Source organism: Marmota marmota, unplaced genomic scaffold (assembly GCF_001458135.2).
Source record: "Marmota marmota marmota unplaced genomic scaffold, marMar, whole genome shotgun sequence".
Classification (NCBI taxonomy): domain Eukaryota; kingdom Metazoa; phylum Chordata; class Mammalia; order Rodentia; family Sciuridae; genus Marmota; species Marmota marmota.
Window position 1 is genome coordinate 4,304,225 of NW_026000136.1, and position 27,810 is coordinate 4,332,034.

At 55.5% G+C, this 27,810-nt stretch overlaps 1 protein-coding gene across 2 annotated transcripts in view; it reads right to left on the reverse strand.

Annotated features, from left to right (window-relative positions):
- Positions 1 to 3,712: 3,712 nt before the first annotated feature.
- Positions 3,713 to 27,810, reverse strand: part of Radil (Rap associating with DIL domain) — a 52,303-nt gene continuing 28,205 nt past the window's right edge. The window contains exons 3-15 of one of the 2 annotated variants that reach the window (XM_048785291.1): positions 26,573 to 26,820; positions 25,675 to 26,298; positions 23,460 to 23,497; positions 15,585 to 15,745; positions 13,315 to 13,427; positions 12,373 to 12,610; positions 11,477 to 11,649; positions 7,461 to 7,611; positions 6,939 to 7,129; positions 6,233 to 6,584; positions 4,859 to 4,998; positions 4,379 to 4,480; positions 3,713 to 4,079 (exon numbers count right to left, since the gene is read on the reverse strand). In XM_048785291.1, coding sequence (XP_048641248.1) covers positions 4,020 to 4,079; positions 4,379 to 4,480; positions 4,859 to 4,998; positions 6,233 to 6,584; positions 6,939 to 7,129; positions 7,461 to 7,611; positions 11,477 to 11,649; positions 12,373 to 12,610; positions 13,315 to 13,427; positions 15,585 to 15,745; positions 23,460 to 23,497; positions 25,675 to 26,298; positions 26,573 to 26,820 — 2,591 coding nt within the window. In that variant the 3' untranslated portion in view covers positions 3,713 to 4,019. Of the gene's footprint in view, positions 4,080 to 4,340; positions 4,481 to 4,858; positions 4,999 to 6,232; positions 6,585 to 6,938; positions 7,130 to 7,460; positions 7,612 to 11,476; positions 11,650 to 12,372; positions 12,611 to 13,314; positions 13,428 to 15,584; positions 15,746 to 23,459; positions 23,498 to 25,674; positions 26,299 to 26,572; positions 26,821 to 27,810 lie in introns of both variants that reach the window. The other variant, XM_015502015.2, reaches the window with a different exon arrangement.

The following is a 27,810-nucleotide window of genomic DNA, read 5'->3' on the forward strand; positions in this document are numbered from 1 at the left end:
CAGCCGGTTGTCCACAACTCCCCTTGATGGCTTCAGCCTCACTGGCCTTCCCGTCCTGTTAAGTCACAAATGCACCCAGTCTAAATCCTTTGTGCGTGTTGCTCCTCCTGGGAGTGCTCTGCCACCCAAACACCCACTGGCTTGTTCCTCATCTCCTGCTCTTTGCACTGATGACACCTTATCAATGAAGTTAATAGACACACTGCAAATTAACTACTGCCCCTCTCCCCCTCCTCCTTCTCCTTCCACACGCTGCCCATCCCATCTAGCTGCACTGTTTTCCTCTGAAGCATAGATCACCGTGCACTCTGTCTTAACCTATTATTATGGGTTAGCTATGAAGGGTACCCCAAAAGCTCATATGTGAAATAATGCAAGAATTTTCACAGGTGAAATGATTGGTGTAACCTAATCGGTGAATTGATCCACTTATATGGGTTAACAGGGTGGTAACTGTAGGCAAGTAGGGGAACTGGAGGAGGTGGGCCACTGGGGGTGTGCCTTTGGAGTTTCTGTTTTGTCCCTGGGGAGAATAATGCTGCCCCTCGCTTTCTCTCTCTGCTTCCTGGTTGCTGTGTTCTGAGCTGCTTTCCTATCATGCCCCTCTGCCATAATGTTTTGTTCTGCCTCATCTGGGCCCAGAGCTGTGGAGTAAGCCCACCATGGACTGAACCTCTGAAAGTGAGTCAAAATCAACTTTTCCTCCTCTGTTTTGTTATTGTCACGTCTTTTCGATCACAGTGATGAAAAATCTGACGAAAACACCTATGAATTTGTTTATTGTTAGCCTAGGGAAAAAATGGTATTTAATTTCCAAGATGTCAAGGAAGCATAGTCCTTGTCTCTTTTGCTCATTCATATATCCTAACTGATTTTCTACCTGTTTGATTTACCAATTACTGAGATTTATGCTTAGGCCTCCCTTTATGATGATAGAGGATTCATCCATGTTTCCCTCTGATTTTTGCTTTATGTATCCTGAAAAAATATTATTAGGTGCATCCAAGTTTAGAGTTGTTTCATCTTCCTGGAGAACTGAATTTTAATTACTTTATACATCTGATATATCTCTGTCCATCGTTTTAGCTTTAATTTTTATACATTCTTTTGTTTTATATTTATTACAAATACTACATAGATAGATTATGTTTATCTAGTTTGACGATCTTTTGACTTTTAACCAGTCTCAGTCCATTTGCATTTGTTGTGATTACTGATAATTTTGGATAAATTTCTACTATCTTATTTAAAAGTTAGTAACCTTATTTTGTTTTCTCCCCCCACTCCCTTTCCACCTTGGGTTTTGTTCCTTCACAGTCCATGTTTCTCCTCTGTTTGTTTGAAAGTTAAATATTCTTTCTGTTCTCTCAGTGGCCACCCTTGAAATTTCAATATATATTCTTAACCAAGTCTAAAGTTAACCAGTAACATTAGTATCTCCAAAACAATGAAAGAACTTACACGCAGCTGGTATCCTGAATTTTCCCACTGACTTTTTATTTAAACACCTCCCAAATCAGATGCTACTCTTGTTGCTTTATATAGTGCTTTTATAATTATCTGCCTGTTTATTTGCCTATCATATATTTTGCCATCTTAGACCTTCCAGCAGACGTGATTTTCATGAAGTACAATTTCTTTGGTGTCTATCAGTACTAATTTCTCTCAGTGTTTGTCTGAAAATATCTTAAATGTGCCCTTATTTTTGGAAGATTACTTAGGAGGGTTTATAACTCTATATTAAATAGTTTTTCCTCATCCCTGGAGAGAGACCACTGTTCACTGTTTCTCTGTTGTCTGGGGAGAGGCTAGCATTCTGCTGAGGCATTTTTCTAGAAATCTACCCTACCCTCTGGCAGCTGTGAAGATCCTCTGTTTGTCTTTGGGGCTCCGTAGTTTCATTTTAATGTACTTAAGTGTAGTTATCTTTTGCTTTACCCTCTCCAAGCATTCATTGATCCTCTTGATTCTAAGGATTTTAGTCTTTCAATTCTGGAAAATTGTCAGCCCTTAGGGCTTTAAAAATTGCTTCTCCCTTATGTGCTCTCTCTCCTTTCAGAACTCTAATTGCTGCAAATTGCACCTACTCATTCTGGGTCTCAACCTTCATGTCCACATTTTAGATCTAACTTTGCCCTGTTGCACTTTTGCCACTGCTGTGAGAACATGCCCCAGCTCGTGCGTTGGGTGAGGTGGGAGCAGCATGGAGCAGGGGCAGACGCAGAGATGCAGCCAGCTCCTACCAGGCCACGCCTGCAGGCCAGCGCAGGAGGCCCGAGTGGGAATAAATGCTTTTACTCTAAGATGCTCAGCCCTCTGACTTTTTCCCCCCTTTACTGAATTATGGCCATGGCTAACTGATGTGTCTACCCACGGTCTCTCTGGAAAACATCTTCAGGACTAAATGGGCAAATGCTGTAATGTCTTGAAGAGCCCCACGTGCAGTTGGCTCTGAGAGGTCTGTTAATGGTGGTCCTAGGCCTTCTCCCCAGGGCCCAGCCCTTCAGGAACTCTGGAGGAAGTGGAACCCTCGGCCGCTCCTCAGCTGCAGGTGGCCAGGCCTTGCTCCTCTACCTCATCAGGCCCCGTAACCAAAGCAGAACTGTGAAGTGCTGAGTCCCGCAGCCCAGCTGCCCAAGCCAGCTGCAGCCTCTCTGAACCTGTGCCCTCACTTCAGTGCTGGGCTCTAAGGATTTCCTTCCTTCTGGGTCCAGCCATTTTAAAAAATGCACTTTTCCCAGCATTTGGGGCACCTGGCCAGGGGCCACTGGTTGGAGCTGGGTGGGGAGTTGATGCGGGCAAGCAATGGAACAGTGGCCAAAGGCCTGGGGCAGATGTGTGGCACCGCCTCCTGGTGCTCAGCAGGGGGTAGCAGAGAACTGCTTGAGCCCAGTGCCAAGACCCACCCAGGACATTGCTTCAGAGGCTCAGGTCCTCCGGGGAGGCCTTTTCACGTGAGGGGTGCACTGCAGCTGACGAACTGAGGCCTTGTCCCCAGGGTCTCTCTGTTCCTGTCAAAGATGAGGACCTTGGCCCAGGGCCCAGCATCCAGCTCCACACACAGGAGGATGCGGAAGCCGTCCGCACCCGTGCCACCAAGCTGCTGAACCTGCTGAACACGCCCAGCATGGCCTCCTTCACGCTCACACAGTGCAGAAGTGTGCCACCCCCACTAGCACCGTGACTGGTGAGAAAGAAGCCAGCCTCCTGCCAGGGTGAGGGAACAGTTAGCCAGGTGGACATCAGCTGCAGATTAAGAGCCTATGGTCACCAGCCCAGCAGCAGAGCCAAGCCACTGGCTTTGGTGATAAGAGAGGAATCAGGGAGGAGCAGGAGGCCTCCTGGGACAGGAGGGTGGCCCAGGTGGCTCAGCCCCTCAGGGCGGGTCAGCCTCCCCTGCTTTTGGGGCATGTTGAGCAAGGTGATTGGAAAGATCAGCCCACACTGATGGGCAGTGTGGCCTCTTCCCAGCTGGATGGGTGCATGGTCTATTTCCTGCTGCTCCTGCTTCTGGTGGGGAGGGGGCAGGAAGGGTCAGTCAAAATAAATCCACCCACAGTGACCATTCCTGGGCCCAGCGGTGGTTCTGCACACTGGCAGGGAGGCAAGTGGCCCTGGAGAGCCCCCAGCAGCCCCACAGTGCTGCCCACAAGGCAGTGTTCAGGGGGCCAGCCTGGGAGCCCACAGATGGCAGAGCCCAGCGACACCACTATGAATATGAAAGATAGTTTATTGCATCTACTTCTGAAACATCAAAGTCTTTAAACATAAAAGCTCTGTAAGAAACATCACAACTTAGTGTCATCTGTCATATAAATAAAATATACACTAAGATGTACAACAGGAACACGGTGTTCTCAACATGAGGCCACCATGGGGACAACACATGGGTTTAAGAAACACACCCACAGCTGCGGCGCCCGCCATCACCTGGCAGCCGGTGGGCAGCAGGAGGGGGTCCCCCCAGCCCCGCCTAGGGAGGGGGCGAGCGGAAGTGGATCTTTTTGGCTGTGTCCACATCAGACTTGGCCACCAGAAACCTCATCTTCTTGCCCCCGTGTCGGATCAGGTCTACGGCTCTGAAACCAGGGAAGGAGGTCAGGGTGGTGCCCAGGAGCACCAGCGGCCCCAGAGCGGGTGGGACCCAGGGCCTCCGAGCAGCGCAGTTGGACTGAGCCTCCTGCTCCCCTCTGCTCTGCTGTCGCCCAGGTGAGGGGCCTGTGGGGCGAATGTCCTGCACCTTCCCCACCAGGGGTGCCCAAGGGCCAGCCCTGTCTGCAGGCGGCCCTGCCCTGGCTCACCCCACTGCGGGGGCAGCACGGGCCAGGGGTGGGGAGTACCTCAGGTAGCTGACACCCATCAGGCTGCTGCCATTCACCTCCAGGATGCGGTCTCCCAGGGACAGGCGCCCGTCGGAGGCTGCGGGGCTGCCTGGGAGCAGGGTCTGGATATAGAGTCCTGGGGAGCCCAGGGGTGTGTGCTGGGGAGAAGCAGAGGTCTCAGGGCTCTGCCGCACCGACAGAGTCCCCAGCAAGAGCCCACCGCCCCTCCCTTAGAACCTGCAGGCCCCGCCCTGGAGTCAGCCAGCCACATTCATGATCGTGTGTCCAGTAAGAAAAAGGAGTAGACACCAGTCCTGCTCCCAAAGGGCCAGGAGAGTCCTCAAAGGCCTGAGGACAGACACAAGATGACAGCAGGCCCCAGAGAAGCCCCTTGGACAGGCTGAGCCTTCCATGAAGGGGGGTGTCCCCATGCTCCTCCCACCCGACTTGACCACGGCCACATGGCCACACAAGCTGGGACCAGGGGCAGCTGCAGGAGTTGGGGTCAGTCCAGGGAGGACCCAGGCCCCACTCACCATCCCATCAATCAGGCCCATCCCCAGGCCTGAGGGGCCCCTCTCCAGCTCCACCATGAACACGTAGCAGAAGTCCTCAGTGCTGGAGCTACGGCTGGAGGGGGCCGCAGGGGGCTCATCCGCGGCAGCCGCAGCATCTCCTGGTGGGAGGAGAGGTGTGAGGGACAAGGGCCCAGGGGCTGGAGGCAGTGCCCAGCTAAGGAATCAGGATGTGGGGACCTCGCGGAGGGCAGACACACCGCGGATGGGAAGTACATGGAGCCCAGGAAGGGCACCATCCGGACACAATGTGAGCTGTAGCCTGGGTCAGGGTCAGGCCTGTGTGGGGGCCTCGCCTCGTCCTAGCCACTAAGTGCCCAAGGACGTGGGCCCTCTCAGGCTGGCCATTTCCTGGAAGCCAGGACCCTGAGGGTTCCAACACGCGGTCATCCAGCAGGCTCTACTGCCCTTCCTTCCTCCTCCTCCCTGTACTGGTGACTCCATGTCCAATCACCCAGAGGGGTCCCACCGCTAAGCAGACCCTGCCCCCCACCCCCAGCCAGCTGGTGACCCACCCTGAGACCACAGGCTGGTGTTTTTGTTTGTGTTTTTGGTACCCAGAGGCACTTTACCACCAAGCCACGTCTCCAGCTCTTCTTATTTTTGAGACAGGGTCTCACTAAGTTGCTGAGGCTGGGCTTGAACTTGTGATCCTCCTGCCTCAGCCCCCCAAGTCACTGGGATTATAGGCGTGCACCACCACACCACCGCACCATGCCGGCCCTGTGCCTGCTCCCTCCAGTAGCGCTCATGCCACCAGGGTCACCTGGGCCAGGGCCTCAGGGCAAAGCCGGGTCTGGTCTGGAGTCTCCCCTGACAGTTCTCTGACCTATTGTCTCCACACACCTCAGCCTCTATTGGCGGGAGACCCAGACCTTGTGGCACCTTCCAAACTCAGCACGAGCACTGAGGACAAAGCACGGTGCTCCTCGCCCAGGGCCAGGTGGGGGCTGCTTGGCCAGCAGTGCCCTTTCCAACCAGGCCCAGCTGTGAACTGCGCCCCACAGAACACACCTGCACACGCACGCACACAGGTGCAGACAGCGGGGCACACACCCCTCCTCCTAAAGGCTCCAGCTCAGCCAGCAGAACCCGTCACCTGTGTGTCCTCTACCTTGAGCACAGGGCATCCCGACAGGGGAATGTGTCAGCCGGAGAGGCAGCCACAGCTGCTAGTCCTGAGCAGGGGTTGGCTTCCCTGCTCCTTCCTATTTGGCCCACCATGCTGAGTGCTGGCACTGGGGGACAGGCTCTTAGGGAGAAATGACACAAAGTAACCTGCTGTTAAGGTGCAGAGTAGGGCCTGAGGTAGGCCAAGCATGAGCTGGGCCTCACCTTCTAGAACTGCACCCGGGGGGCCGCCCAGCCCGTTCCTCTGCCCTTCTGGGAGAGCTTTTCCACAGAGGCCGCCTGGTTCTGGCCAGCCAGGGCTTCTGGGCTCCAGGCCGAGTGGGCTGCTGGGAGGCGTGAGCAGGCACGAGGAGTCAGTGTTCAGGGGGCCAGCGGGGGAGCCCCTGTGGCCCGTTCTGCTGGGCTGCCTTGCCAGGGGGCCCTGTGTCCGGGGAGCCCCAGCAACAGGAAGAGAGCGCACAGGGGTAGATTCGAGGGCTCCTCTGCCTGGATCCCTGGGAGCCAAGGGGCAGCCCTGGCCCTCAGGGTGCTCCTCAGGGATGGTATGGTATACACCCTAGGGAGAGAAGGACGAGAGTCAGGCCCTGGGGAGCAGGCAGGCCGGCTTCCAGTGAGGGAGAGGGTCCCAGGGCCCCTGCAGGACGCTGTGCCACGAGGCTGCATGGGGCACAAAGGGTCAGAAAGGACACCTGCTGGCCTGAATCATATAAAATGGCAGGCCTCCCCACCACCTACAGTCGCAGCTCGAGATCACTCAATGGTCCCTGCGAAGTCCCCAGCTGCTTCTAAGCAGACCTGCCTCCATTTCCACCCTAATCATCAAAAGAGGGCTGTCAAGCCCACTGGGGACCACGGGACCAGGCAGCTCTGGGTGACCGGCCCTCTCCCCAAGCACACCCATGCCTGGTACCTCAATCCCAGTGGCCTGGGCTGCTCCACCACCAGGACTGGCTGGGCCCCGCAGGCCCCACAGGAAGTGCCGGACGTACAGGAGGTGCTGGTAGACGCTGTCGCGCGGGCACTCAGCCTCTAGGTCCACCTGGAAGCCCTCACTCGGCAGAACGATGGGCGGGGGGTTGTCATAGGACTCCAGGACATCCTCTGCAGCAGCAGAGGGCGAGGACACTGTGAGTGGCCCTCCCGTCACCTGGCCACCCCCCAGCACTGAGGAACTGAATCAGCAGGCTGAGCTCCAAACCACCAAGGACACAGGAGGGTGGGATCTTAGGGTGACCAGCCATGACCTGGCTTTCATTCCTTCTGATGACCACCCATCAGGGTGTCCAGGCTCCTGGACAGAAGACGAAGCCCTGACAGTCTGGGACTCTCTCACCACAGCCCAGAGAGCTGCTCTGCCACTTTCTGACCTGGGGATGCAGGCAGGTCCTCAGATGCCTGCTCTGACCCCTAGCCCTGCCCAAGGTGTTCTTACCTGACTGGAAGGTGTCGGGGCTATCCTGGGCGCCTGGCTCCCAGGCACTCATGGGGCCCATGGCTGAGGCCAGCTGGTACTGAGTGAGCAGCCGGTGCAACTGCGCAGGGCTCAGGGCTGGGAATGTAGTCCGGAGGGTGGCCCAACTCATCTGGTGACAAGTAGGGGCACGGAGTCAAAGGCCTCCAGGTGCATGAGGCAGCCCTGAGCATAGCCACGCTCCTGGGAGAGTCCCAGTGTGGGGCAGGGCACCCCGGTCAGGCTCTTGGCCTGCACGCCAGTGCCCAGCGTTCTCACTCCCACCAGAGCCGTGCAGGACAGGAGTGAGATCGGTGAGGGGACAGCACCACGATGCCTCACAGGACAGTGGACGCCACACAAAGTCCCCTGTCACCAGTCAGGAATCCCCTCACAGCCACAGGGTGGAGAGAAGAGGCTACTGGGAAACAGGGCGGGGGTGGGGGGGAGAACCAGATTCTACCTGGCACCGTACGAAGAAACACTGTGGGCTAAAGTCTCAGCTGAAAGCAGAAACTGTCATTTAGGTGTCCTGAGCCCACCATGAGCGCAAGGCAGGGGGCTCGCTTAGACAGAGGAGAGCATCGGCCTCTGGAGGAGCGGAGCCCAAGCCGGCCGCTCCCCGCCCCCCACCCCGCATGTCTTGTTTTCATTTTGCTCCGGAGGGTTTGAGGTTGACACCTGGGTGTGGCTCCTTGTGACAACCACGCTTTCTCTTGTTGCCCCGCGGCATCTGAAGGCAGTGACATGCCACCCTTCACTCACACTCTGCTGTTGATGAGCAAGGACTTGGGGCCACTGAATGACAGGCAAACGGGGGAGGGTGCCAAGTGCAGCTTAAACAGGTCCACTGGGAGGAGCTCTGGCTCAGAGCAGGGCGTGTGGCCACCCAGGCAGATGCCACCCACAGCCTGCGCCAACGGCAGCACAGCAGGGACCCGTGTAGTTCCACTGCTGCCCCCTCAAAAGACTCGCCTTCAGCAGCCTCCGCTACAACCAGGCCCGTGTGTCTGAGGATCAGGACACGAAGGCTTTAAACTGAGTTCCTTGGATGATTGATGGAGCTGCTCATCTTTCGTGTGGAATTTTTCTTCCCCGCTTTGTAGTTTTTCAAATTGAGGTTGTGCTGGTGGTTTCAAAATGAGATATGATTATCAAAATGAGATCTTTTTCAAGTTCCTGGAAGAATTGGGGTCATAATGGTCTTTACTTTCTTCTGTGAAGTTTAAAATAGTTCAATAAAACCATCTGGATCTTGAATCTTCTTTGTGGGGGGTTCAACAGATTCAATTTCTTCAATACATACGACTACTCATACTTTCATTTCCTCTTGTATTAGTTTTGGTAAGTATTCATTTTCTTGTCCATTTAATCTAAATTGTCAAATCTGTCAACATAAAGCTATAATATCCTGCTACTGATTCATAATTCATAATGTGTTCCCTTTTTCATTCTTGATACTTGCAGTTTGTTTTCTCCCTTTTATTAAATGTTTTAAAGAACCAACTCTTGGCTTCATCTCTTTTCTCTACATGCTTGTCTGCCAGCTCACTGATTTTTTTTTTTTTTTTTTTTTTTTTTTTTTTNCGTCATTTCTTCCCTTCTACTCTTTTTGAGTTTGATTTGCTTTCTTTGTCTTGCTTCATGGTCATTCATTCTCCGCTGTCCTTGTTTTCAACTGTATTTATTTATGGCTATGATTTTTCCTCTCAGCACTGCTTTAATGCTAAGTTTTGTTATTTTGTATCTTTACACTTGCCCACCTTGATGCAGCCGGAGGGAGCCATGGGTAAGATTCAGTCCGCCTCTGCACGATCCTCACACCATGGCTTCAATGGAGAATTTGGTGTTTACACTCTAAGGGGTCCTGAGTCTTTGTCTCAGCGTTGTGAGACTGCTGCAGATTCCACTCTGCTTTTCAGACCTCTGTGTTTAGTTTAAACCCCTTCCCACCCTGAAGCTCCAGATCTCTGACAAGCATTTCCAGGGGACAGCCCCCTCGGTCTCTCAGTTTTTGTGTCTAGCCTAAGTGATGACCAAAGCCATGTAAGTGTCTTTTTCCCAGAAATGTCCCCTGCCTGGAGAGAGTCTGGGTTCTCAGCCTCCCACATATCCTGCTCCCAAGATACCAAATGCCCCTGGGGGAAAGCAGGAGGCAGAACTTCTCTTTTGTCCCTCTGGGCAGATCTGTGTCTCTTCTAACCCTTTAGCGACTCTCCCTCCTTTAAAACAGAGGACTTCTGTTCCATCTGGCTGTGCAAGTTGCTCTCAGAAGAAGTGGCAGGCTCACTCCGAGCTATACATTCAAGTCTTTTCCTAATGTCTGCTGAGGGACAGGGTATGGCTTAGTGCTTGCTTGCATGTTTGTCATGCACGAGGCCCCGGTTTCCATCCCTATCTTTCATGTGGATCTTCTATTGTGTCAGAATCTTTACATCAATTTCCAGAGACACCTTTCTTTCAACTCCTGAGCCTTTTGGTGGCCTTGCTATAAGCCGATTGCTCTACCTGTCTGCCATCTGCCTTCCAGCTTCCAAAATGGTATTGCTTTTATCTCTTCTACCATTTTCTTTTTCTGGGGTATGCCACTCAAATCACTGCTTTATTTTGTGGAGTGATATTTTGAAAGGAAACAAGTTAAATTATGGTTTCCATCTGTTGTATATTCTAAGACACCCACATTTTCTATAGTGATTAAATGCTTCATTTTTATAATGAGAAAACAAATAACTTTTAAAGAACGACACTGTGGACTGTATGTAAGACACACCGTTCCTGACATGCAGCAGGGTTACAGTACCCGCTGAAGGCCTAAGTGATGCCTGGATCCAGATTTGAAGCTCAGTTCCACTGAGCGCTCACTGTGCGACCTCAGCTCTGCCATCCACAAGACAGGGACCACGACTTCACCAACTCAGAGGGTGGCACTGAAGACCCACTGAGACGACACAGGCAAGGCCTGGACCCTCAGCAGAAGCTCCATCATCATGAACACCACCACCGGCAGGACAGGCCGGCAAGCCCCGGCACGCTGTGCTGGGTGGCGGGCTGCTCTTCTGGACAAGCTGGCCACTCACTCCAGACTCTACTCTGAGTTTTGCCTGGAGATGGGCAAAGTAGCCACAAGACCATTCAGGTCAGAATCTACCTTCCTCAATAGCACAGAGAGCAAACCCCACCTGGGCCGCCCTGTGGATGGCCATCACCCTGCAGTTCACCCAGTGTTTTCCCACAGGAAAAAAAAACCTGGGCTGGGTTTCCATTAGTTACCTGTGCTGAATATTTTCCAGGGAAGGTGGCGAGGGAGGAGGGCAGGGTGGATATTACACAAAATGACCATGAATGTAATCGCACAGGTCCGTGGCTCAAGAGTCCAGCAAGGTCTCACTGGCAAAAATCAAGGTGCCAGCAGCGGTGTGCCTGTGAGGGTCCAGCCCCTGGCCTGCCTGCACCTCTGTCAGAATTCCACTTCTTGCAGCTCTAGGGCTGAGGCTGTGTTTCTGTGCTGGCCATCAGCTGGGGTCCAGCTTCCAGAGGCCCTCAAACGCCCCACTCCTGGCCACTCCATTTTCAGGGGCGGCCACGGCAGAATGAGTTCTTCTTTCTCCTTCCATCCACCTCATCCACCTCTCCACCCAACGCTGCAGACCTGTCTGGTTAGATGGGAACCCACCAGGATAATCCAGGGTCATCTCCTCATCTCATTAAGGTCCTTGATCTTGTCACGTTTGTGAAGCCCCCCCTTAGCATGTGGAGTGATAATCACAGGACCCCAGAACTGGGAACAGACACCCATTGGGACCAATGCCCTGCCCACTGCAGGTGGGGACAGCTGAGGAGCAACTTTGTGAGTTCTCTATGGAAGGTTTGAGTTTTCTGGGTCTGGAAACCAGGTTCCCACCACCCCTGACCCAGTGTTTCAGCCAGTGACCCCAGATAAATACATGGGACCCACTCCTCCCCACACTGCTGGTCTTCCCACTGGGATTCCCTCCTACCTGGATGAGCTGAGCGCTGGGAGTGGCCAGCAGGTGGAGGGTGCAGGAGAGCTTCCGGAAGAAGCGCTCCGCAGCTGCCCCAAGGCCGGCGCTCCTACACCACTCCAGGAGCTGCTGCAGGCGGGCGCAGGCCTGCACACCTCGGGGCCAGTGGAAGCAACTCAGGGAGGGTCCTGGAGAGGGGGAGAGGGTGATGCCCAGGCCACTCAGCACAGGGCCTGCTCTCCCTCTTCAGGTCACTGAAGATGGCACAGTTTAAGGACAAATGTGAGACTCTGCCTCAGTTTCCAACGCAAACTGACCTGCTTCCCAGGCCCTGTCTGGGCAGGGGTGGGCGGGGTAAGAGGTGAAGGAGGCAGAGCAACAGGGCAGAGGGGTGTGACAGCCACTGACTGCACAATGCAGGTGTGGAGTGGGACCCCCTCCTTCCACCCAGGGCGGCCCCGTCTGTGCTGGTGACACAGGTGCTGCAGCCTGCTCCTGCTTGGCTCTCTCATGTCACAGCAGTGCCCCTGGCTGGAAGTGACCTGTACCTCAAACCCCTGCAGCTGGAGGAGGCACATCAGCTCCCCACGGCAGTGTCGAAGGTCAGAGCCTCTGCAGCTGCACTACCGTGGTTCCCTCCTGGCTTCTGCCCACTAGGTGGTTCTGGGCAGTGTGTGCCCTCCCAGTGACCAGGAAGGGCCCCGGAAGGCCTGTCAACCCTGATGGGACCAGAGCTCCTGCAGGGCTCACTCTGGGCCATGATTCTACACCCCCAGGCCTCAGCCAGCCTCCCACCCACCCCCTTGGGACCCCCCCTCCCCGCCTGGGGTCCTGCACTGTGGCAGAGGGTCCCTCGGGTTGTGCCCATTTGCGGCGGGAACGTGGGCTAGAGGCCCCTTGGCCACACTCACCCTTGTCCAGGAGCTGGTTGAGGAGCAGCGTGCCAGAGAAGAAGAGGAGGTAGGAGAACATCTGGGAGGCCACCTCGGGGTGCACCTGGAGCTGCCGCAGGAGGTCCAGGGTGGCCTGATACACACTCACTACGCGCCGCAGCTCCTCGGGCAGCGTAGGGGCTGAGCGCCAGCTCTCTCGGCGCTCCGTCTGGAAAGGGGGGCATTCCAGGAGGCCCGGGAGGCAGACGTACAGGCACTGGGTGGCGACAGAGAACGGAAAATCACTTCCAGAGGTGCCGGGGCCCCCTGGAAGGCCCCACCCAACAAACTCCCGCCTGGGCCTCATCAGGTCCACCAGCCGAGCAGGCAGCATCGGGGCCTGGCAGGAGCTGCCTCTGGGACTGCTGGGCACAGAGTCACATACAGCAGGCTCAGCGGGGGCTGGCCATGGTGGTCATACGGCACGTGCTCCTGTCAAACCCACGATGGCCCGCAGAGGCACACAGAGGTGGCACTGGTGGGATGAGCTCCAGCAAAAGGAGGTGGAAACACCTGTGAATTCTGAGGGAAGAGTGGCCCCTCCTGGGAAAGCGGCTCACCCTGCCCTCAAAACAGCCCACCTGGCTCAGGGCCAGGGCGCTGGCAGCAGTACTGCCGGCACCAGCCAGGGTCGGAGTGGCACAGTATGGCATCCCAGGTGCCCCATGCCAGACCTCTGAGGCCTTATCACTGATGCCCCCAAACACTGCCAGGCAGGGGTGTGTTTCAACAGAGGGGAGGGGGCGCCAGGTGATGCCAGGTGTCCTTGGAGAGCAAGAGGTGACTAGGGGATGAGGGGTGCACTCAGGGCCTGGCGGGACAGAAGCCACCTCATCCCTGCTGAGGCTGAGCTCATCACAGCCCCTTCCCCAGTGCCCCAAAGGTGCCCTAGGAGAGCCCCCCTGGGCGCTGCCCGGGCACCTTGGAGAGGTAGTAGACGCACTGCTGGAAAGCGTACAGCACCACCTCCTCCAGCGCCGCCATCGCCTCCTCGCTGGCCGTCAGCGTGCAGGAGAAGAGCGACTCCTTGGAGCCTGTGGGGAGATAGCCCTGTCACCCAGGCGCAGGCTGCAGCAGACCCCGACCCTGGCTCCCAGGACACCTCTCCTGGGAACACAGGGTGAGGAACCCACGCAGCAGCCCTTGGAGAGACCCTCACCCCATGAAGTCAGAATGCTCAAGAGAGAAGCCGCCACTCAGCACCAGGGGCTGCCGGCCCAACTGCTGGCCACATCAGACAGCCCGAGATGCAGGCTGGGAGGGGGCTGGGCCAGAGCAGAGGGACAGAGCCAGGCCCTCCCACCTGCACCAGGCCGGCCGTGGGCAGGCCTGTCTGAGGTCCAGAGACAGAGCTGGCGGGAAGAGGGATGGGCAGGCTCTGCGGGACGAAGCCAGGAGTGGACCAACACAGGGGACATGGGGTCTGAGACCCTGCCACAAAGACACTTGTGTCCACTAAGCCTCTGCGAGAAGAAGAGGCCCCTGCAAGCACCTAAGGAACCCGGCCCCTGCTGCTACAGGTATAGGGGCCTGGCCACCTGCAGAGAGCCCAGGCCATGGGGATCTTACAAGGGCACAAAGAACACATGCCATGACAGATGGGCAATAAGGCCTCCTTGGGCAAGAGCTTTGGACAAAAAATCAGGAATGACGAAACCAATCCTGCCAGCTCTCAGGACAAGACCTCCAGGCCTTGAGGATTCTTCCCACAGCCACTTCCTGAAGGTCAGCAGGGACCTGTGGCCTCTGCCCTCTCCATCACTCTCTGGTTGCTCTGAGTCTCCCTGGGTCTCAGCGCCTGCCATGCTCACCCAGACCCCAGCCACAAGGCTTCTGCATCATGTGCAGGACGGGACACAGGATCACTGCCCCCATGCCCATCACCAGAAAGAGACGCTCAGGCCCCACCAAACACAAGTCCTCCCGAGACCCGCAGTGCTGAGGACGCAGACCCTGGAACCAGGGCAACGCCTCCCAGGAGGAGCAGCTAGGGACAGTCCCTGTGAGACCTCCACGTTGCCCAACAGCACTCTGAGCACAGCCTGATGGCACCACAAGGGAAGGGCATCGAGAGGGCACTCGCAGGTCAGGAAGGTGGGCTGTCGGGTCCTGAGCCCTGACCACAGGGATCTCCTGCCCACAGCTCCCAGCCCAACCCCAGCACATACCACACATGGAGCAGCAAGCCCCGGAACGGCAGCAGGGAATCACAGTTCCAGCCGCCCCTTACCACAGACCCGCCTGCTTCAGCAGCAAGACACGGGGAAAAGATGAGAACAAATCTGGAGTGGAGTGGAGGGGCAGGGACAGCCAGATTGCAGGCACTGGGTTCCAGGAGCACAAGCAACCCGTGGAGCCTGGGCAGGCAGGCGGCTGGAGACCTGGGCCCCTGCAGTCATTCACACCACACCCAAGGCCTGCCAGCAGGGAGACTATGCCCCTCCCTGGGAGGGAGTCTAGCTGCTTTCACAGTCACCTGAGGGGGAAAGGGTCAGGGTCACAGTCTGGAACACCCATGGGACTTGGGAGGATCCATGTCAAGGGCCAATATTTCCCTCCATGTAGCCACAGGCTCCAAGGCCCCAAGAGTCCACAGAGGGTCCCACCTCCCCTGTCCCATAAAGCAGAGNCCCCCGCAGCCCTCAGCAGACATGCACCAGCTGAAATCCTGTGGGCCTGCAGCGCCACCTCCTCCGCGGAGCCCTCCCAGACCACCTGGCCAGAGTCCCCTCCCACTATTTTCAGAACACTTCTTACTGTATTTCATAAACCCTAAAAGGCACATTAAAATCCCCACATTTTAACCTCTGAGATTGATACAAGCTATGAATTTGCAACTACACCCGTCCCTCCTGAAGTAAGGGTGCACCTCTGATCCTTGCACGTGACCCATGGTGCATCTGCCTCTCCCCTACCAGGTGACCTGTGCGCCCCACCTCCGAGCCGGACAGAGCAGGGCCGTGCCAAGATGCCTCCATTCGACAGGCCACGGGACGGTGGGGCCAATGGTGTCACGCACTGTGCATCCAGAGGCTTCAGGTTGACCAGACCACAGGCGCTGGGCCCAGAGGCAGTCCCTACACGCCAGCTGGAGTTGAGGAAACTCTGACGTGACTCCACCCTGTTCCCGCAGCCAACTGTGCCCCAGGACCACACCCTGCCTGTGAGGGCCGCGTGGCCGCCCAGCTCACCTGTGATGTCCAGCTCCTCCTCCATGCTCTGCACATACAGTGGGCATTTCTGCTGCATGAAGTACAGGAGCTCGATGGAGTTAGCCATCCAGAAGAGAATGTGCTGCAGGTCCGGAAGCAGGTCGGCCATGGTGAAGCTGGCCCAGGAGATGGGCTCCTGGCTGCCAAGACAGAAAGACCAAGAGTTATGCTAGCCCATGGCCCTGGGCTGAGTCTGCTGCTCTGTCACATGGGACATTTGTTCTCATGGGACCCTGACCAAAACAACTACTTTTATCAACCTAGTAGTGTTAGGCAGAGAGGCTTGGAACTATGCATGAACCCACAAGATGGCAGAGGCCCCCAGAAACCTAGTGGGACGAACAGCCAGTTGTCACTGTCACTGGTAAAGACCTCTAGTAAATAACCTGTTTCTGTCTCTTCTCTTTTGAAATAAGACAATCAAGTAGCTGTGAATGCTGAGAGCGTGGGGGGGGGGCTACATGCACAGGGAGGGGGTGAGGCCCATGGTTTCTAGAACAAGGAGCGTGAGCCTGGGTGTGTTATTTAAGAGTAAGAAATAGGAGCTTCACACAATATTGAACAAGGTTGTCACCCGAGGAGACAAACAATAATAGAAGTTTAGGAGATGCACTAATGTTAGCTAAATTCTACTTTACCCAAGAAGGAAGTCAGGAGAAGACTGTGAAGTCAATGAAGCAAGGTCCATGATCAAAGCCTGTTCTCTGGAGATCTGGAGGTAATCGTCAGAAAACCCCAGAGCAGACAATTAACCAGGTCACCTCAGACCTCCAGGAGGAGCAAGCAGGTGGCCGGGTTTCCATCATGAACCCTCCTGCAGTTTGGTGCTTTGTCCACATGGGGCGCTACTACTATGGGTAATTCAAGCAGAAGCTACCTCACCAGCATGGCCAGGTGCCAGCACCAAGAAGCAGTTCAGACACCTCCTGAGGCCATCCTGAGTGGGAAATGAGCATCTTCCCTCCCAGACCTGCGGCCTCTCGGCTCAGAGGTCCCCCCCTTTTTTAAAAAAATACTTCTTTAGTTGTCAATGGGCCTTTATTTATTTATACGCAGTACTGAGAATCGAACCCAGGACCTCACATGCTGGGCAAGCGCTCTGCCACTGAGCCACTGCCCCAGCCCTCAGGACTCCCTCTTTAGGGGATGGTGGCAATGTCAGGGTTGCCTGCCTCCCTCAGTGGCAGTCTCTAAGGCCACCCAACCATCTCTCCATCTCCTGGGCACTGGCCCCAGTATGTGTGTCAACTGCCCTGTGTGACTTGAAGCTCCCTTTTGTCGCTGTGCTGGGTGATTCCTTAGTTTAAGATGCCAGCACGTCTTACCCATCTCATCAACACACCAGCCCAGCAGTAAGCCCTGCAGGCTGTGTGGGCTGCCTGGCATCCCCGCAGCTCAGGACAATGTGGACATCCACCAGCTTCCACGATCCCATCTTGCGGGCACGGTGGACGTCAGCTAGCTGTGCACACCTGGAGCTGCAACTAGACAGGGGGTCCACCTGCAGACCGACCGCCCCCATATCTGGCTCAGCCTGGCCTGGGGTGAAGACAGACCCCTGCTGCCTGATACCCAGCTAGGCTGGGACCCCATACCACCTTGTCCCCCTCACAGGGAACTCTAAATCACAAGCCAGGTGCCAGCTGCTCAGCCGCCACAGGGCATCTGCGAGCAGTCTCTGCCCAGGACCTGGAGGGGCTCTCGGACCCCACCTGCACCTGGAGGGCATCAGGATGAAGGCCATCAGAGGGGCCCAAGGGCAGCACCTGGTGTTGGTGTCTGCTCTCAGTCCAGGGTCCTGGAGGACTCAGCAGTACCCTCGGAGGGAGCTGCTGAGAGCACGCAGGGCTGGGCTCCGAGAGGTCACGGTAGGGCCAGGTTTGTTTTTCTCCTCCATCCACGAGTCTCCCCAGGGCCTGAAGTCCCCCTTGCTCTCTCTGATGTAATTCACTTTTGTCCACAAACAAGGCTGACATCTCTCGGTCCTGCTCCTGGGTGGGGACCAGACTGGCTTGGGTGGCCCCTCCTCACTGCTGCCTTGGAGCAGGGCTGCTGTAGCCTCCCTGCCTATCCGCATGGGGGCAACCCCTGCTCCACGCCCGATCTCCACAGCCACCCGAGTCCACGTGCACACAGCACTGTCATTTAGAAAGGGTCAATTTGCTTTTACTATTTACTGTCCTTCTTAATTTTTCCCTAAGAAACCACCCTCCAGCCACTGCCACCTGGAGCTTCGGTATCAAGCCCCAGCAAGGTCAGCACAGCGCTCCCCACCAGCCAGCTAAGCCATGCACCGCAGCTCCCTCTGAGTTGGGCACACGGAGACCTTCCTGCACAGCCTATTGGATGAGGGGCAAGTTCAAGCCTCCTGGCAAAGAAAGACGCCGCACAGGCCAAGAGCAGGTCCCTCTGGAACTCAGCGAGGAGCGCGAGGGCCCACATGGCTAAGCAAGGCCAAGGTGAGGCCTACAGAAGGGCGTGTGGAGGGTCCACAGCTGGCACTGGGGCCCGCAGGAGGCAGGCAAGGCATCCCGAGCCACAACGGGAAGGCAGACAGCAAATGTGGTGGCGAAACCTGGACCTGCTCAGCCCGTCCACCAGGAGAAGGCGGCGTGCAGGTGGTGCAGTGCCACCCGAGTTACCGCGCACCGCCAAGATCAGCTCAAGTCACATCTACTGACCCAGAGCCCATGAGAGAGAGCCAATCACAACACAGCTCATCCTGCGAAGCTCACCGGGTGGACGGGAGGGGTGGGGGAAATGACCCTGTCACACACAGCAGCTGCCTTGGGCCTGGGGAGGGATCCGGGAGGCAGCGGGTGCTGGACTTCCTGTTATGGCAGCTGAGTCCGGCCTGACTTCAGGAGAGAGCATGTTCCTGTCATGTTTGTGCAACAGTGAAATGAATTCCGCTGGAGGACCATGTGGGGACAGGACAGCCAGGCCACAGAGCCACAGAAGGCTGGACTGCAGTGAGGTGGATGGGCATGGCACCAAGGGATGACCAGGGCAAGGGCTGGCAAGGTGACAGTCTGGCAGAGCCACCACTGACAGAATGAGAAGAGGTGACAAAGGCAGGCAGAGTGGACACGGGTGTTCGGGGCGGGGCATGGATGGAGGGAGCAGGCAGAGGACAGAGCAAGAAGATGGACCAGGCAGAGCTGGGGAGGGAGCAAGAGGGACCAGGTGAGGAAGGTCCTGCAGAGGCCCGTGGAACCCAGGACAGCAGGTGGAGCAGGACAGGGGCCACGCGCCCAGCAGCCCATGGAACACTGTGGGGAGAAGCAGAAGCCTCCTGGGTCCTCAGACTCTGGATGGCAGTGTTACCAGGTGGGGGACAGAGGAAGCCAGGCTGGGAGGCTCAGGGAACAAGGCAGACAGAAAATAGAGGCAGCAATGCCACCAGAGGCCCAGAGTCAAGGACAACAGGGAGGGAAAAGCAGGGCAGCCATGGAGGTGGCAGAAAGGCTGAAGGCGCTGCCCCCTCCCAGGTGTGGAGGCCGAATCCAGAGGACAGCAGAGGCCATCCCTCCATCCAATGGCAAAATTTGAGGCCTATGTGAGGCTGTTTGGTCTCATGAACCCTTTGTGCAGCAGCCCTGAGCACAACGCTGTCCAGCTAAAGGACCTCTGTGACACCAGCACTCTGACCCCGACTCTCTAAACCCCAAACATCTGAATCCTAAACACATCTGGCCCCAAAGGTTAGGGATGAAGGACTGTAGGCCTGAGGGTGACACACGGTGATCATCTATTAAACGTGAGTGCTGGCACTCTAGCACATAAACCCTGGGGCACCATTAGGTACGAGGAGTCTCCCTGAGCCCTGTGGAGGCAGGAGGGTGACATGTGTGGAGGTGCAGGAGAAGAAAGCCTCAAAGGGGTCTTCAGCCCTTGAACTTCAAGCCAGAGTCCAAGTTCTGAACACAGAAGCACACAACCAAATTCTGCAGACAGCCTGCAGGGCCCTGGCAGCCAGGGCTCCGAACGCAGGCAAGGACAGAGTGGAGATGAGTCCAGAAGAACTGGAGCTGCACCCCACAAAGCCCAGGGCTCTGCCATGGGTCCACAAGGCCTCTGCTTGTTCAGCGTGTGGGGAGAGGGGACAGAATCCACAGGAACACCCTCGGCCTACACCACAGAGAGGGGAACACAGCCAGCGGGGGGCATGAGCAACCCAGAAACAACAGCAACAGGCCTGAGCTGCAGGACCAAGTCCCGGGACAGCAGGGGACCTCCACATGCAGTGCACACCGGTCACCACAGAAAACTACAGTGACTTCAGTGGGAACGGGCCAAGGGAAGGGAGAATCGCCCCAAATACACCACCCAAAGACGAGGCGTGAGGTCATGCGGCAATCATATCTCAAGGGACTAAAGAAATCAAAGAAAGACTGTAAAGCATGATTGAACAGGCATAAGAAAAGAGAAGAAGGACTGAGAGGCCAGGAGCGATCGCTGAGAACACACCAGGGGCAGGCAAGACAGGCAGGAGCAGCGGAGAACTGCAGGACACAGGGACTTGCAGGGCAGATACGGTGGCGGGAGCCCCTGGGAAAAGCAGGGCCAGGCAGAGCTGCCAGACCAAGAACAGCCGTGTGTTTCCCAGAACCCCGACCAGGAGAAACACAAACAGACCGAGCCCAGAAACATCGGGCGTAAAACTGACCACCTGAAGAGAATCTCAAAAGGCAAAAGAGAAAACTAATCACAAAAGAACAAAATTAGACACACACACGACTTCTTAACAAGACAGGGTGCTGAGAGATGATGGAACCACATCTTCCAGGGCTGAAGGGAGAGAGCTGACCTCCTCCCTAAGAGGCAAGCAGATGGAGACATTTCCTGACACCACGTCCAAGGGCTGGCCACCACAGAGCTGCACTCAGAATGACTTCAGTCCCAAGGGAACGTTCCGGAATGAGGGAGCGGCACAAGAAGTCACGATAAGGAGAAAAACACTGGTAAGCAAAAGCAGTGGGTAAATCAAGATAAACACAGATTATAAATACAAATAAAAACAACGAATGAGTGGGGAATGACAGGGTTGAGAGCAAAGAGAAACTCAAATAATCCAAGTGATAAACTGAGAGCCAGAGGTGGGACGGGATGGGAGCCAGAGCATTCTAAGACCTAATCTTGTGTTCCGCAAAGTAGAGATATCAATATTTTCAGAATAACTCTGAAACCAAGAGAGGAGTGTCTAAAATCTAATGAGATAAGGAAGTATAAAAAAGAAAGACAATAGACATGGTAAACAAAAACCACAGTGAACTTGATAAAAATATCTCCAAAACATCAATAAGTGTAATAAATGTAAATGGGTTAAACTTGCACACTAAGAAAGAAGAGCAGACTTTGTAAACCATTACATTCAGAAGTAAAAAGACAGAAAGATTCCAAGGAAGAAATGAAAAAACTTACCAACACAACGGACACACACGAAAAGTGACACTGTATTAACATCATAGAAAAAGGCAGTAAGAATTTTTAGGAAAAAAGAGGGACATGACTTTGAAAGTAACCGTTTCAAAGAATGCCCTTGAAGCTGTAAGCCCCTCACTGCGAAGCACCAACAAAAATAAAACAAAGCCAATAATTTTTTTAAAAGAAACTTACGAATTCACAAGAACAAGGAGAAATGCTAACTTATTCATCTCAAAATCACAGTTTAAGCTGGCAAAAAAAGTTAGTGTGCAATCAAATTAAGTAGATGAATGTGATCTCATAGACATGATGCACATTAGACAAAAAATACTCTTCAAAGCACAGATAGAATGCTTGCAAAAATTGATCACAAACTAGCCAACAAAGGATTCTTAACAAAATGAAAAATAAGAAAAAAGTCTTACAAACCACATTTTCTTATCATATTGTAACAAAATGAAAAATAGAAGCACAGAAAAGCTTATGTATGTAGAAATTCGAAAAAAATTAAAAATAATTCATGAATTCAAGGAAAATTAAATACTAATTATGCAGGAATAGGGAACTAAAGCATGGTTCTACGTGAGAAAACCTGGCAGTGCAGACCCCACGTTAACAGACGAGAAAGAAGAGGGGGACCCAGCTGCAGGCCGGGGTCCCGTGAAATCCAAAGGCCATTCACATTAAAAAGAAACAACAGGCTCGCAGCGAGCACGGCGAAGCATGGGCCATGATGACCCAGGTGTGGGTTCGTGGTGCCTGGCAGCATATCCTTCACTGTTCTCTATTTTGGAAGTGGTTCATTATTTTTAAAAGGAAAATCAAACAAACAACAACAACAACAACAAAACAGGAGTGTGTGTTCAGAATGGAAACAGGACTGCGTCAGGCCCTGGTGAACGCTCTGGGGCGCAGTGGAGCAGGTGGGCTGGAGGGAAGGCCCGGCTCTTCCGGTCAGTGGGGAAGCTGGGTCCACCCTGTATCTGCTTCATACCAAGGGTGCTGGGGGCTCCAGGCCACCCACAGACAGCCACTGGGACAGAGGGGCCTGGTCTTACCTGTACCTCAGCACACAGGAGGAGGGCTGGGCAGCTTCTGCCACCTCCGTGCCCCTTGGCACTTTGGCTGTGTTGAAGCCCAGCAGGGAAGTCCCTGGAGAGGCCCCATACCCAAGCTGGCCCTGTCCCAACTTTCACCAAACTCCCCTGACACAGAAATCCAGGAACTCAAGCCCTGCGACTGCACCTACGTCTTGGTCACCTTCCTGCCATCTGCCCAGTGTTGCCCCTGCTGGTTCTACAGGAAGCCGTGCCTGGGTCCCCACACAGCCTCAGACCCCAGAGGCCGTGGCTCCGCTTGGCACCTCTGTTGGATCTTGCTCTGGCTCCTCACACTGGCAGGAGCCAGAGAGTGAGTGGGCCTGTGCAAGTGAGTGGCACCTTGAGCTCAACTGCACCTGGGGGACACCGAGAAGGGACAGTGAGACCCCAGCCCTGAGGCCTCCATCTGAGTGTCCCCAGCTCCTACTTTGAAAGGGGGATGGTGAAATCACCTGCAGGGACCCAGAGCACATGTGAGCGAGCGCATGCGGCAATGGTGAGCTCTGGTTTTGAGAAGGAGGCATGAGCAGGAATGAGGCTGGCCTCTACCACGCTGTGGCCTGATTTAGCCAGGATGCCACTGGTATGTGGAGTCCCTGGGAGCCCCACAGATCCGGTCCCCTCTCTGGATTCCCCACCAAGCCTCCTTTGACTCAGCCTTCAGTGTTACCACCTGGGTGGGGCTCTTAGAGAGGTGACTTGGTTAGTTAGGAATCCATGTGTATGTGCACGGGATCATGTGATAGGTGCAGGGAACTGTCCTTCAGCATGCTTTTTAGGTCTGATGACACAGACAGCAAGTGGCTGCGGTTCAAGGGCTCTCACGTGGCAATGTCCACAGAACAGACACACAGCACTGCTGTCCCTACAAACCAGCCCCACAAGAGGTGCTTCTGAAGGGCGTCCACACAGAGCGGGCTGCAGGGCTCAGCGTCTGCACATCTGTCAGACAATCCAGATGGCACAGCCGAGGCCCAGCAGCAGCACAGGCTGGGGTGAGGGTCTTGGACAGAGCAATACATGGCCCCATCTCGCAACTGAGGGCTGCAGGCTTTTCCTGAAGGGAGTGGGTGGTTATCAGGAGAATGGGGCAGGGAACATGGGCACAGGCTTTGCCCACTCAGCCCTTAGGAAATTTCTACCCAGAGCTCCCCAGGGTGCTGATGAGAGAAATGGACACAACTACTCTAAGATGGAAGGCCGCTGGTGAAGCGCGGAGGGGAGCCCCGGCATCCGGAGGCTCCCTGAGGACTTAGCTCCTCGGAAAGCAGGAGCCCGCAGGGAAGGTGCAGCTGAGAGGTGGGGACAATAACTGGGCCGTACTTACAGTTGCGCCTGCTTCTCTGCTAGCTCTTTGGTTTTCTCCTACAGAGAGAAAGAGAGAAACAGGACAACAGGATACCTCCAAATACACGATGCTCCATCTCCACGAAAAATAGGGCACACTATCCCAGACACCCTGTGTAGGCTGATATTTGATTCTCAGTGAAGTTGGAAAGAACTTTCTTCATGACTTAGGCATCTTCCCATCCATGACTGAACGTGATCTACACACAATCAATCCACAGCCCTCAGCTCACACAACTGGCCATTTAGAAAATAGTAAAGACAGGACAAACATTTGACAGATACTAGAATGAGTAGTCTAGTAACACTCTTTGTTGTTACTCCTAATACATACATCCTGAGATGCCAGCCACAGTCACAGCAGGCAGACACATGTGTGCCTGGACATTTACAATATAGGTAAACGGCCCAGAGGGGAGCAGGTACTGCTAACACCTTCTGTGTGTTCTCTTAATCAGCAATTGCTCTTGCTTTAGCAGCAAAGTAGTCTCAGTCCAATAGAACCCTGGTCGCTGGCTTGGTCCTCGTGCCCTACTCCTGTACAGTGTGCACATCCACCTACCTGTGTGTTTGCTAAGAGGACAGGGGAGTGACCTTGGGAGTTGCTCTGTAGGAACATGAGAAAATTTATAGCAAGTGGAACTCACAGGGGCTCTGCTCAGGCCAGAGCCGAGGTGAGGAGGTGCCACGGGCGCGGGGCAACCTGGATGTAGACACCTATGTCTGCAAGCCCAGGATGCCATGGGAGCGGCTCCTGTCTGCCAGCCTCAGTTTCCAAGCTTGTGCAACACGGCAGGGCTGGGTCCCCGTAGGAATGAACCAGAAGTGAAGAGGTGGACGTGGGTGAGGCTCAGTCTCATCCTGCCACTGTGCCCTCTCGTCAAGTGACCTATGCCCTCCTGGCCTCAGTTTCCTTGCCTGTAACATGGGATACAGCACCTGCCCAGTCAGGGTAGCTATGAAGGTTAATTGGGTCAAAGAGCATCAGCAGGGCTGATGAATGCCAGGCACAGAGCACACTCAGAAAATGCCATGAGGTTCCCCTGTCCCAACGTACATGATTACAGATGGTGCGTGGCCATGCCGTGGGGCCCCCTGTCACATTCCAGCACACCCACAACGCCTACAGGTCACTCTATGAACCTCTTGAGGGGATGGCCCATCAGGCTTATGCTTCCAAAGGGTGTCACCTATTTTAAATGTGGATGTTTTAAAAGTTTGTTTTAGTTGTTGACAGATCTTTATTTTATTTATTTATATGCAGTGCTGAGAATCGAACCCAGTGCCTCATACACGCTGGGCAAGTGCTCGACCTCTGAGCCACAGCCTCAGCCCCTAAATGTGGATTTTAATACAAGAAAACTGACCAGGTACCACACGGCCCTGCCCACTAGAGATGAGAGAAGGCCTCTGAACAACTCCAGGTGACTGCAAGCCATCCTCTGAGTCTTGGGATTCAAGCCAGTGGGGCAGGAACTGGCAAGGAGGCTGAGACCATGGGGTGCCCCCAGACAGCCTGCTCCGGTGCTTGTCGACCCCAGTGGGGTGACAATTCCAAGTTAATCCCCAGGGCCATGCCTGGAGTCCCTGTGAGCAGGGACCAGCCCTGGTGGGTGGAGGCCGGGGTACGACGCCAGGGACAAGGCCCAGAGGAGTTCTGCCCACAGGACCACAGCACCAGGTTGAGACTCTGGCCTGATGGAGAATCTATCAATGTCCAAAAACTGACCAGCCCTGCATCCTCACTACCAAGGGAAAAGGGTGTCTGCAGGGGACAGCTCAGGGGGACAGCAACTCACCTGCCCCAGAGAAAAGTGCCAGCACTGAGCCGTGGTCAGGGGCCTGCGAGAGCGCCCAAGGTCCCTGGGCCCTGCAGTGCCCAGCCTCTGGGGTGTCTCATTTCTGGGCATGTGATGGTACCAGGCCAGGCTGGACCATAGGAAAGGACAAAGCTCAGAAGCAGCAGCCAACTCTGCACTACGCAGACCCACATGGAAGCCTGGAATGTGGTGCAGCTGTCGTGGGCCTGGAGGTGAGGGGTAGACAGGCCAGAGAGGCTGGCCCTTTGCCCAGCCTGGCATTGCCACGAGGCAATCAGAGAGGAATTGGGACCTCCACCTGACACAGGCAGAAGCCAGAGGCTGTCCCGCAGCCAGCGGACACTCTGCGGTGGCCTGCGGGCCCGGCCCACTCACCCACACTGCCTCGCGGATCCTCTTGGCTATCTTGAGCAGGAGCTGTCCAAATGTGCCAGGCTCGAAGTGGGTGGCCGAGTGCTGGACACAGAGGCATAGGAGGAAGGCAGGGGTCAGCTTGTAGTCGTCACCCCCGGGCTCAATCAGCGTCATGACTCTCTGCAGCAGTGCATCCTCCTCCTCAGGCTCAAACTCCAGGAGCGGCTGCCGCCGTCGCGGTATAGCAGCCAGCACGGAGGAGGCACTGTCCCCAGCTCCCAGTGCCATGCCACACATCCTGCAGTTCTGTGGCGCAGCCCGGAGCCGCGCCAGGGTCCCCGTGGGCAGAGTCCGTGCCTGCGATGGGTCCTTGAACAGCAGCAGGTAGTAGAGGCCCAGGGAGAGCAGGTCCCCATGCTGCAGTGCCACAGTGCTCCACCCCACCTCCTTGAAGTTGACGGAGATGGGCGCCCCAGGGATGGGCTCCAGCAGCAGGGCCGCCTGTCCCTCTGGGGGCTGGTACCGCCGAAGGGTGCAGTGTAGGGGCAGGATGTCGGGGGCCGACAGGCTGATGCTGGGTTTGCTGGAAGGCGTGCGCTGGCCCACCGTGTGCCGCTCACGGTTGAGCACATACACCAGGCTGTCCTGAAACACAACGCCTGACTCAGGGGTGGGACACCACCTGCCCAGACCAGCAGAGGGTAAGAAAGGGGAGGAAGAGGTGTTCCAGTCTCTGGCTGGGACTGCTGTCCACCAGACACACCACACTATGTCGCCCACCCCTGGCCACCCAGCCTGTGCTGGGGAAGGCGGTTTCCCGGAGGAGCCTTGTGGGTGCGTGAGAGGCCACACCAGAGGCACAGGGCTGATGTGAGTCCTTGGGTGGGGCTTGGGGCTGTGGGTGTCAGTGGGGGCTCACATGCTGCTGGCTGTAACCCTGCAGGAGAAGCAGGTGTGGGGACTGGTACAGGCAGTCACGCATGGTGTCTTGGCTGGGCTCCTCAGGCCCCTGGGCAGCGCCAGACAGGGTGGTGGCCAGGTTCAAGCTGGTCTCACTGACAGTGCGGCGCAGCCGGGGTGGAGGGGAGCTCCGGGCAGCCCCTGGGGCCACGGCAGGTGTGCCCTTGGCACGGACCCGCTGCAGCCTCCGGGCTTGGGCATTTATTCCTGAAACAGAACCAACACAGGTAAACAGGCCTGACTATGACCATCTCCCAGGTCCTCCTGCATCATGTGAATCTCCTAAGACACTGCTGACACCTGTCCCAGTTCTATCAAAGCAGGTTTACAGGAGGCTCAAGGAACTCTGTCTACTGGCTGCGCACTCCGAAAGGACAGGCAGCACCTCAGGATCACAAAGTAACCCCAGAAAAGCCACCCCCAGGGCAGTCAGGAAGAAAGCACCTGCCCTACAGAAGCCCAGTGACACATGGCCTGCACTGTGGGCCTTGGGCCAAAGCCCATCAAACACTCCTCCCACCAAGCACCGGCTCCTCTCAGGTCACCATGTCACCCCAGAACGTTGTCCTGTCCACCTACCTGCCCTGTCCTCCAGCCCCGCGTGTGTAAGGCTATACTTCCAGCCGGGGAAGAGACACAGTTGGTCATCATCCCTCACTAGACGAGGGGGAGTGGTCAATTACCACAGTGTCCTGTGGGTGGCTTCCGCAACAGCATGCCTGCCACCTTCCCAAGGCCACCTGGACTCCATCAGGCTAGAACAGGCATATGCACAACATACACACATGCACACACAAATACATGTACACTCACATGTGTGCACACACGCACACTCATGCACTCACACCAGCACTGCACCACAGTCCCCATGCAACTTAAAGGCGAACAGACATAAACATGGGCATATGCACACTCATGAGCGCATAGACACACACACACACACACACACACACACACACGTACACACAGCCCAGAAATCACACACATCCCGTAAAAGACCTTTAAAATCTCATGCTCACAAGTACAGGAAGCGCTCTCTGAACCGATGCCGCCGGGAAGGCTTGAGCAGGATGGATGGAGCCGAGGAGACCCCAGACCCCTCAACATTCCCAGCGACCCTGGCGCTTTCTGCCGCATGCCTCTGCTGGGTCTCCTCTAGCCTTATCCCCTGGTGTAGCATCTTTGTCTCCAGCCATT